The 11,134-nt window shown below is 62.0% G+C and overlaps 1 protein-coding gene across 3 annotated transcripts in view; it reads left to right on the top strand.

Moving 5' to 3' along the window:
- Positions 1–1,953: 1,953 nt before the first annotated feature.
- The window catches only part of MPRIP (myosin phosphatase Rho interacting protein), an 87,683-nt gene continuing 78,502 nt past the window's right edge, over positions 1,954–11,134 (top strand). For 2 of the 3 annotated variants that reach the window (XM_064461495.1, XM_064461496.1), the window contains exon 1: positions 1,962–2,519. In XM_064461495.1, coding sequence (XP_064317565.1) covers positions 2,400–2,519 — 120 coding nt within the window. In that variant the 5' untranslated portion in view covers positions 1,962–2,399. Of the gene's footprint in view, positions 2,520–11,134 lie in introns of all 3 variants that reach the window. The other variant, XM_064461497.1, reaches the window with a different exon arrangement.

Here is an 11,134-nt window from a genome sequence, read left to right as displayed (position 1 = left end):
CCTCCCTGGGGAAGGGCCGTGCCGCTTTCACAATATTAGTGTCAAGGGAAAGGCGAGAAAATCCACCCAAACCAGTGATGGCGGGGGGCTGGTGGCCACCCCTCAGCCTGCACATCCCTCCTGGGAGCATCGCATGGGCTTGGACTGCCTGGGCAGCCGACGTGGGACCAGGGTCAGCCCCACAGCTCCACTGTCCCATCCTAATCCATGGCTCACCGGCCCTATGCGTGCTGCGAGTGGCAATGGCAGGAGGGAGAGAGATGATTAAAGCAGCCTTTGATGAAGTGAAAATTAATAAACAAGCAGGCAATTGTGCTCGTCTTTATTTACTCCAGGATGACAGCACGGAGCCGGCGCGGCGAGGCGGCCGAGGCCAGGCCCCACATCAAACGGCGGGGCAGCGCCAGGCACGAGGGGACCATGCCACTGCCTCTTCTCCGACAGGTTTTTCCTGGTCCCAGAAGACGCAGGGAAGTCTGCATGGCTGTAATAGCAGGGCCCCATCCCATGCCGGTGGGGGATACTGGGGTGAGCAGGAGACACTGTGGGCCACTGCGGCGTCCGAGCACGGCAGGACGTGCCGGGCTGGGGTGCATTTTGGAGGTGCCACTTGGCACGCTCGCACTGTCACCCTGCTTCAGGGCCGGTGTTCCCACCTCTCTCCTGCTCCAGTGATGCTCCACAGGTGCTGAGGTCCCTGCTCTGGCCCTTGTCTGGCTGATGGGCAGAATTAGGGCTGGGAGAGTAAAACCAGACCTGACGTGTGCCTGTGGGCCGGTCCCTCACCCACCCCCAGGGACAGAGCTGAGAGGCCAAACCCGCACCCGTGCACCGACCGGGTCCTTATCGCCTGGTTGGGCATATTCACCTGCCAATTTCCACTGGCTAAAAATGCACTGGACAAACAGGAGTTCCCTGCTGGCCCCGGGGGCGGTGGCAGAATGGGGGACGTGGCTGAGGCAGGATGTGCACCCCTGTCCCTGCTTTGTCCCCAGTGGGTCCCCAGCACTGCAGGTTGCAGAGCTGCAGGAGGGGCACGAGTCTGCATTGCACCTCCCCGAATCTGAGCGTCCAAGAGGGTGATGAGCCCCACAATGTGCTCACCTGTGCCAGGACTGGGACTGTGCCCAAGGTTGGGGGTCTGGGTCAGGGTTAATGGGGGGACTGCCTGTGCTGCAGCGGTTTGGCACCCCGGATCTGTGCCACCCGTGGGGCCATGGCACCATGCGCTGCACCCCCAGGCACCCCTCTGCTCTGCGGTGGCTGCAGGGGTGCAAACCCCACACGTGGCATCGTGTGTCTTCGCTGCTGGGTGGCCAGGAGGGGCCTGGGCTGTGCGCGGGGTCGTACCGTGAGGGGGGCAGGGGTGACTGCACTATATGGGGGAGCTGTGCACTGGGGTGGAGGGGCTCATGCGGGGTGGGGGGGGCAGTGCACGGCTCAGGGGTCATGACAGGGTGGTCCCGCGCATGAAGGGCAAGACAAGGGGTCTGGTGCACAACGTGGGAGGGGCCGTGCGTGGTGGTGGGGGTGGCTGTGCACGGGGGTGGGGGGGTGCACGGCAGGGCTGCGCAGCAGGGCAGAGTGTGGGGGGCTCCCACCCAACTCCACCTGCGGGGGCTGGGCCGAGGCGGGCCGGGCCGAGGCGGGCCGAGGCGAGCTGAGCCGGGCTGAGCCCGGCCGAGCCGGGCCGGGCCGAGCCGGGCTGAGCCCAGCCGGGCCGGGCCGAGCCGAGCCGTGCCGAGCCGAGCCGGGCCCAGGCGGGCCGGGCCGGGCCGGGCCGAGGCGGGTCCGCCCCAGCTGTCAGCGCGCCGTCCCTCCCCCACGGCGGAGGGGGGCCGAGGAGGCCCCGCCGCGCCCTCCCCTCTCCTTACATCCCATTGGCCAGAGAAGCCTTTTGTTAGCGGCAGATGCCCGCCTCCATTGGCGGGCGGGGACGTCAGTCGCGCTGAGGCGCCGCCTTCCTTTTCCGCCTGGCTCCGCGGCGCTGGAAACTTTGCGGGCGGCGCAGTCGGCGCTCGCAGCGGCGGGCACCCATCGGCGGGCACCCAGCCCCGAGCACCCCGCGGGGCCCCGCTCCGCGCCGCCGGGCCCCGCCCCGCCCAGCCTAGCCCCGCAGGGCGGGAGCACCGCGGCCCTTGCGGGCCCCTCCGCATCTCCCCCCCCCCCCCCGGGCCATGCGTGCCCGCTGAGCCGCAGCGGAGGCGGCCGCCTTGCAGTTTGCTCCTGTCCCCGGTTTTAATTTTACCAGGTTTATTTATTGGGGTGGTTTTAAATTTTTTTTTGGGGGGGGGTGTTTGACGCTCGCCGCCGCAGGCCGCGGGGCGGCGATGGGCGCGGCGGCGGGCGGGCGCTCCGCGGGGCGCTGAGCGGGCGCGCAGCGGGGCGCGGGGCGCGCCATGGCCGCCAAGGACAACCCCTGCAGGAAGTTCCAGGCCAACATCTTCAACAAGAGCAAGTGCCAGAATTGCTTCAAGCCCCGCGAGTCCCACCTGCTCAACGACGAGGACCTCAACCAGGTGGGACCTTCCCCCCCCCCCCCCAAACCCCCTTCTTTCTCACCCCAAAATCCACTCCGGGGTCCCACCCCCTGCTTGCTCCCACGCGTCCGGCCCCACGGCGCCCTGGGTCCCCATGGGGTGGCTGCTGGCCCCGTGGGCAGCCCGGGGTCCCGTGGGTGGTGTAGAGCCCTACGGGTGCCTGATGGCCCCATGGGTACCTCGGGGTCCATTGGGTAGCTTAGGGTCCCACGGGTGGCCGCATGGGTACTCCAGGATCCTGTGGGTAGTTTAGGGTCCCACGGGTAGCACAAGGACCCATGGGTGCTTGCTGGCCCCGTGGTTAGCATGGGTTCCTGTGGGATCTCCAGGGGTCCTGTGGGGTGACTGCTGGTCACATAGATATCGTAGGGTCCTGTGGGTGCCTGCTGCTCCCATGGGTAGTGTGGGCTGTCGGGTGATGTGGGGTCCTGTGGGGTGCCCGTTGACCCCACGCATGGCACAGGGACCTGTGAATGCCATAGGGTGTTTAGGAGCCCAGTGGGTGCTCTCTGGTCCCATAGGGTGTCCAGGGGTCCTGTGGGGTGCCTGCTGACCCCATGGGTGGTGTGTGGACCCATGGAGTACCTGCTGACCCCATGGATAGCACAGGGACCCATGATTCCCTTGGGATGTTTAGAAGCCCCGTGGGCACTCTCTGGTCGCATAGAGTTTCCGGGGGTCCCATGAGGTACCTGCTGACCCCACAGATAGCACAGGGACCCGAGGTATCCATGAATCCCTTGGAGTGTTCAGGAGCCCCATGGGTGCTCTTTGGTCCCATAGGATGACCAGCAATCCCATGGAGTGCCTGCTGACCCCACAGATACCCAGGTGTCCCACAGGGAACCCAGCATCTCCACTGGTCCCTTACCATGGCCCACCCCAGTGCCTCCTCCTCTGGGGCCTCACCCCTTTCCTGAGGCTGTCTGGGGACGGGCACCTGCAGTTGGGGTGATCCCATCCCCTCTTGGGGTGCGCGGCAGCAGGTTGGGGGTATCTTGTGGGCTCCATTGGAAGATCCCAAAGTCCTGGGAAAAACTCAGCTGCAAACAAAACATTCCCTCCTGGATGTGCTGGGCATGGCCCCCCCCCCCCCCTTTAGCCCCCCACTTTCCTGGGGGGACAGGAAGGCGACCCTTGCCCCTTCCTTGTGAGTGCCCTGTGTGGGCAGGCTGGGGGGCTGCCGGGGCTGGGCCTTCCTCTTCTTCCTCCCAGGCCTGGCGCAGGCCTGGAGGCCCACGTACCTGCAGCGGGGGGCGGGCGTGTGTTCGGGGCACGGGGGCCTGTCTGTGGTGTTGGGGTGCAGGGAGCAGGGCAACCCTCCCTCCCCTGCCACCTTTCTGGGCCGGGGCTGACATCCCCGCTCCCGATCCTATTATGGCAATGAGATCAGACATATTGCTGTGCTCGCTGGGGGGGCGGTGTGGGGGGGGGCATAATGAAATCTGAGGGCTAATATGGAAAAAATGTAACTGGAAAAAATGCCGTGGTGTGTGCGGGAAGGGGCGGGCGGCGGGGAGCGTCGCGGCTGTGCCCAGACAAAGGAGTCGTCCCGGAGGGGGCTCGGGAAGAGCCCCCCACTCCCGGCTGGCCCCTTCCCACTGCTCCGCCTGGGGTTCTGCTGCCTCCTGGGTGCAATGCTTTTTTTATTTTTATTGGGGGGGTTCAAAGCATTGCACGCTCCCCCCATAGCTCCTGCCTGCCCCTGCCACAGGGACCCGTGGCTCTCCCCGGGGACCCAGGGCCCAGAGCCGTGTTTTGGGCAGCCCCTCGTTTGCTTTGTTCCCGTTGGGGTGGCGGGTGGCACTGGGGGGCTGCCACCCCAGCCGGCTTCTGTGGGGACAGGGTCAGCCCCGTGGCCGGATCCAGGCCCTGTGCGGGGGCTCTGCTTGGGAAAACAGCGCGATCCTGCTCGGCTTCTCTCTTGCAGCTGGGGTGAAGTAATCCCGCTTCCCAGATAAGATGGTGGCTCTGGTAGTGTGTGATGCACGCACGCACCCTCCCGCCCTGCCGCGCAGCCCCCCATGCCGAGGAGCCCGCGGCCAGCCCAACGCTTCCCCGGCACCCTGCCCGCCTCCCCTCCGGATTCGTGCCCCTCTTCGTCATCGGAGGCTCCGTGCTGGATGTGGGGGTGTGCTCTCTCCGAAGCACACCCAGGAATAACGGTTCATTTAACAGCTCTGAATTTTTTTTGCCTTTTTAATTATTTTTTTTAATTTAAGCTTGATTTGGGTAGGAGGGATCCAACATCGCAGCGTCAGCGCTCCTTGCTCAGCGCGTCGCACTTACCCCATGGACAGGGACCCTGTTGGCGATTACCTAGAGTCAGGCTAGAAAAGTCCTTTTGAGTCATCTGACCTTTCTACTTGGCTTGCAGGAAAGGTGAAGGTACTTCACGCTTACGTACTCGTGTCTTTTTTGGATTTTTGTTATATAAAAATACCTGCGTGGGTGTTAGGAGCTGCCTCTCCTGCTTCCTTGGGTGCTCTGGGGCGCTGGAGCTGCTCGGGGCAGAGAGCGTTCGTAAAGCATCACAAATACTTAGTGGTAGTAGTGGATTCCCATCGTACTCGGGAACTGAATTAGGAACGGGGCTGGGAGGGGGGAATCTAGCCCCAAACATCAGGATTAATGAGCTGGAGCTCTCTAATAATAATCGGACTTAGTGCTTCCAACTTCAAAGGGCTGCGCGGACGCTAAGTCCCTAATCCCGGGAGCGCTGCGTTCACGAGTTGTTTTTGTGCGTGGCTGTGCTCCTAGCTGGGGGTCGGTGTGACCTGGGGCAGCTACGTGTGGTCCCACCACCCCTTGGAGCCTTGGCCATCCCTCCCCAGGGCTGCAGGTGGGAGGTGACGTGCCCTTGCCCCCCCCCCCCCACCCCCCCCCCCCCGTTTGACCTTCTGGGGTGCCTGCCTGGCATGGGGAAAAACTGGGTCAGCCACCGCATCTGCTCCCCCTTGGGAAAATCTGTTGCTGTGGCTCTGTCCCAAAGGACCTGAGCCCTGGTGTGGGCGCTCGGAGCCCTGCGATCCTGTGCAGCAGCAGGATCGGGCCCGTGGTCCCTGGCAGATGTGGTGCTGTTGATGGCTCTGCCCTGGCTGCTCCACCCACCCATCGCCAGCTCCCCTGGCGCTGCCCCTTTCCTGGCAAGGGAGAAATTCCCTTTTCGTGGGAATTCCCTCTTTCCTGGCAGGGCGTGCCTGCGCTGGCACCACACGCTCCCCTTTCACCTCCTGCAAACCTCATGTGGAGGTCAGCTTCCCAGAGCCTGCCCTGGCAGGATGGAGGGTTCCCGGGAACCCTCTTCCATCTCCTGGACAAAGCCAACCTGCCCAGGGGGGACGTTCTTCCCAAGGAAGCCACCCAGGGCTCTGCATTGCCACGGGGGTGTCCCCGTGGGCTCCCTGCTCTCCATGCCGCTGGCCTGGACCGAGCCGTGCCTGCACTCATGTGCCTTTGGTTCATAAGGAAGACGAAGCCCCCCATGGCAGGAACAGGCTGGGAATTAACCTCAAAATTACTCTTGGCCTGAATTGGAAGGAGAGCAGAGTGTAAAGCAGTTGCTTTTAATTTTCTCCATGCATGTGCTCTCTCGGGGCATGGGGACTGGCACAGATAGAGGAATTTGAGGACGTCTTTCCAGCTACCAGTGCCTTCTTTTTCTTTTTCTTTTTTTTTCCTTTTTTCTTTTTTTTTTTTTTTTGAGACTGTGGCATGGATGCCCAGAGGACCACCCAGTTGGAAAATGGAGCTTGCAAACTTTTCCCACTGCTTCCTCCTGCCCAGTGGCAGGGTGGGTGGTGGTTATTTCCATCGCTCCTCCGTTGGACGTTATCGCTTTCCTACTGTTCTGGATGCCGAGCAGCGGGCTGCCAGCAGCCCCGAGGCTGGAGAGTGTCAGTGTTGGGTCGCAGGCTTGGCTTTGCTCTGGGGCATTGCATCGACGGGGCTGCGGTGCCCTGGGCTGGGGACTTGTCCTGGCTCTGTCCATTGTCCGAAGGGTGGCAGGGTGAGGGATCATGTCCCGGGCACGCTTTCACCTCCACCCCTTGTTCCTTGGGGATGGAACAGCCCCCTCTTTCCTGCAAAGCAGCCCCCGCGCTTGCATTCCCTGCTCCCGGCTGCTTGTATCATGCTGCAAAAATCCGCCTGTACTTGACTAATTATTAGGACTGAACAGGGGGAGATTCTCTGCAAATGTCAAACCCGCCTCTGTCGGTGGCTGCAGTGGGCAGGGAGGTGGGGGGGCACAGCCGAAGGAGCTGGGGTGGCCAGGGTTGTGGTGGCTGTCCCCTACGGGCAGCATCCCACCCTTGGAGAGTGGCGTGAGGGCAGCTGGTGCTCAGGAGGGATGTCAGGTTGGGCACTGGGGTCAGGTTTGGGTGCACTTAATGTGGCCCAAGGGAAGGGGCACGGTGGCGCCTTTGGGTGCTGAACCCTTTGCACCCTTATTTGCTGCTTGTTTTTTGCATGGCGCCACACGTTATTTGCTCTGGCACCTGAGGAAATAAATGCCCTCTCCAGTGCTCTGAAGATGTGTCGTGGCTTCTCCCAGGCGCTGAGGAAGCCCCATCGTGGGAGGCAGTTAGATACCCCTGCTTGCTGTGGGGCATGCCAGGCTTGGGGCTGCTCAAGGAAGGTGAGATAGGATTGCACAGACCATTTCTTCCCACTCCCATTTTGCTGCCGCTTGACAAATTGCCCATGCGTACTGCAGCCGGCCTCCTCCAGCTCTTGCTCCGACTGCCCAAGCCGGTGGCAGTGCTGGCTGTTTGCACGAAGGGTGAATTCAACCTTTCCCCTTCCTGTTCCTCTGGTCGGTCACTCCAGCTGCCTGTGCGGCAAACTGCGCCGGCAGCTGCTTTCTTTGGGGTTTGCCGGTGGCTGGGTCGGGGCTGCCGGTGTGCCGGGAGGGCTGTGCTGTGCGTGGTGCCTGCCAGCCGCCCCACGGCAGTGGCACCTCGTGCTCCTCAGGCCCCAGGTCCGGTCTGTCCAGTCTGGTTTGGCCTCTTCTGGCACGAGGAGATGTGTTGGTGGTGAAAGCCTGGCCTGGGCGATTTGCAGCCTTGGGAGCAGCCAGCTCGTGCCTGCACCCGTGCTGTGCAAGCGTGGTTTTGCAGGAGAGTGGGAGGTGGATGGAGAGGCGACTGTCCCCACGTATCCAGGGCTGTCCCCAGGAGCTGCCCATGTCTCAGGCTGGAGAAAGCTGAGCTTGGACTGAACCCGGGGTCAGCAAGCGGCCGTCTGGTTGCAGAGCTAGGGGATGGAGAGTGCTTTCATGCCAGGAGTGGTTGTGGACGCCCACTGGCAGCACAGCAGCCTCCCGTGCTGGGGTTTGGCCCCGCTCCGCTGCCCGTCGCCAAGTGACATACAGCGGAGGGGAAATACTGTACGGGCAGGGAAACCGAGATGTAAGCAGCTTAACCGCTGAGGCTGGGCTATGTCCCCGGCCCTTGGGATTGCCGCCGGAGCACGGGTTTGCACAGCGATGTTTGCAGAGCCTCCTGCCGGCCGGGGTCGTGGGTCTCCAGCGGTCCATGGGGCATCCTGCTGGGAGCATGCAAAATGTTAAGCGATGCCTGTCTTTCAGTTCCTAGAAGCCATGCTGTGGGCAGGAAAGCCTGCTTGGGTTTCACATCCCATTCCTGCCTCAAACACCATGTTACCTTCCCCATTCCTGCTGGGTAACAGAGGCTCCGACTCACCCATCAGCGATGTTTTCTCAGGCTCCAAGGTGCGCAAAACCGAGAGCAGAGCAGAGCTGAAACCACCCAGGTTTCCTCTTTTGACATTGCAACCACAGCGTTTGTGGTGACTTTCCCCTTGAGCTCTGCTAGAAACTGGTCCCTGCCTCCAGGGAGCTCTGAGCGGTTTGGGAGTCAGTGCACAGGGGATGGTGACCTTGCTGTCTGTGCTCTGGGACCGTGGTCCCCTGTGTGTCCTGCTGAGAGCTGTGACCCTGTTACTGAGTACCCAGAGATGCATGCAGGGAGCAGCAGGCGCTGCTCTCAGGGAGGCCCCTTTGGCGAATATTGGGAGTAAACCCATAAAGGTGGTGGGGTGGGAGTTACCGTGGGTTCACCCACAGCCTGGGTCAGGCTGGGGCTGTTGTTTTCTAGCGGGGCTGCTGGAAGCACTGGCACAGCTTCCCTGGTGCGCAGGGTGCACTCTGCATTCAGCGTTGGAGGCAGAGGCTAAAGCTCTGCTGCAATGGTCCTTTTTTTTTCCCCCCTTCCCGCTCAGTTGCCAAGCCTGAACAAAACAAGCCCTGCCTCCACCCGAGACGGGCTGATTACGTCTGCCGGCAGCCTAAACAGATTATTCCTCCTGCCACGCGCTCGGAGTCAGGAGTCTCTCCTGGCGATGGATTCGGACTTTCCTCAGAGCATGTTGGGGTGGGTGGGGACTGGCTGCAGGAGCATCCCCAGCCCACCTGGGTGTCCCAGCAGCCCCCTGGGGGTATGGTTGCTCGGCCATGGGGCTGAGTCTGGACCCTACGAGGAGATGTGGATGTCAGCAAAGCTGTCCTACCTTTTGCAATGAGCCCGCTGAGCACCATGCTTAGCCGGCTGGTTTGCAGGGGGGAGGGAAGAGGTGAAGGTACCGCCGACAAACACTGCAGGTGTGAAAGCCCATCCAGCGGATGCACTGGTTGGTGTCACAGCCCGCCTCCGGCCCTGTGCCCAGGTGCTCCATGGGCAGTCAGGCTCCTGTGACCCGTCCTGTGTGCTGGGAGCAGGTGACTGTGCCCTCTCTGTCCTGCAGCGCCAGGGATGTGCAGGGGATCCTCTATCACCCTGTGCTTTGGAAAGTGCTGAGTGGCTCTGCCCATCCTTCGAAGCCAGTCTCCTGGCTGCTGGGAATCACGTTGCTAGTGCTGGTGGAGCTGGTTGGGGTGGGGTGGTTTGTCCGTGCCTGGGCAACATCAGTGCGGCAGCTTGACAGCTTCGTGTAAACCGAGCTGGGGCCGCTTCCTTCTCCGCTTCCTCCCACCCACCGTGCTGCCAGCGCTGGCCCTGGGCTGGAGGCAGCCTCCTCCCTGTTGATGCAATGCAGGCCAAGGGGATGGATGCAGTGGCCGGGGCAGCGACCAGAGGGGCAGGTGAGGGGCTGCGGAGCACCCACAGCACAGCCCCAGTGATGGGCCCTGAAGCTCGTCGGGGCCGGGCAGGACCAGAGGTGGGATGGGATTACCTGGGCGTTCCCAGAGGTGCGACAGGAAGCGGAGCGATGATGCGAGGGCATTTCTGCCTGAGTCAGCCTCCGCTAGTCCCACGGGATGGGACGGAACCGAGCGCTGTGGGGCTCCAACCCTGCCGCACCTCCCGCACGGTGGTGCCCCTGGAAGGTACTGTGGCTAGATCCCTTTTCTTTTGGGTGGCGAGGCGCTTGCAGATCTCTCCCGAGGCAGCGGCTTTGGCACCTTCTGGCTGAGGCCGTGGCGGGTGGTTGGCTTCGTCACCGCGAGCCGTGCCGGAGGAACCGGCTCCGCTCTTCGTGCCCGCCCTGTGAGCGTTGCCCCACCCCGGACGTGGATGCACTGCGCTGCCAGCAGCTGCCCTCCGCTCTGCTTTCCGCATCGTTTTGTGGTTCACCCTTTGGCCAGGTACTGTCTGGATAAAAGCGAAGCCGCCCAGCACCTGAGCGTCCTGTGGAGCTGCTACCTACGGGGAAACTGCCTGGAGCCACCCTTCGGACATCACTGGAGCTCACGGGAGGCAGACGGGGCTCTGCGTGGTCAAAGGCATTCTGCGAACCCCGGGGCCGCTTTAGCACCATCCCTTAACGTGAGATTGGACAGATCTGCTTGGACAGGGGAAGTTTCTGCTCTGAGCTCTTGCTCAGTGCTGGGCGTTGCATTTTCCTCCTCTTGTTGAGCTCTCCGGAGGAAACTGAGCTGGTTCAAAGGGACGTGCAGCTCCAGCTCCATCCTGGTGTGGTAACGCTCCCCTGGACCTGCCTCCCGCCGCGGCATCGAGCAGGTTTACTTTAAACCTCACTTCAGCAGGGCCATTCCAATGCAGGTGTGATGGGTTTATTTCGGACACCTTGTGCGCTACTTCATATCCCTTTTATTTAGGCTTGTACCTCTCTGGGCATTTGCTTAGTTTTAGCAGTAGCTTGTTTTGGTTTGGCTTTAAAAAGTGCTGTTGCGTGTTCATCTGTTGGCGGGTGGAACCGGGCTGCCCACGCCGGCTGGCTCTAATTCCTACCTTTCAGCTATTTTCGTTTCAATATCTGAAATTGGACGCTTCTGCTGAAATAAGTATAGCCCACTGGTGCTTTTTTATGACGCTGGTAAAGAAATACTTGCCCTTAACATAGAGCGTGATCATTTCAGGTGCTTGGTGCTTTATATATGGTCAGCTGAGCCAAAATTGGAGTGGTTTAGGGGAAAATAGTGTCTGCTGAGGGGTGTGAGCCAGGCTGAGGTAGGGCAGAGCTTCACGCCTGTAATACAGGGTTAAGGCTGCTCGCTGCTGACCCTGGAGGTGGTGTCCCCTGTTTGGGTTTCACGGTTACTTTGTCCCTGGTGTGGCACTGGGAGTTGCCCACTGCCTGTCACACTGGGGGCTGCGTCGGGCTGGACACTG

This window comes from Phalacrocorax carbo, chromosome 10, assembly GCF_963921805.1.
Source record: "Phalacrocorax carbo chromosome 10, bPhaCar2.1, whole genome shotgun sequence".
Classification (NCBI taxonomy): Eukaryota; Metazoa; Chordata; class Aves; order Suliformes; family Phalacrocoracidae; genus Phalacrocorax; species Phalacrocorax carbo.
This window is presented reverse-complemented; position numbering and strand designations above follow the sequence as displayed.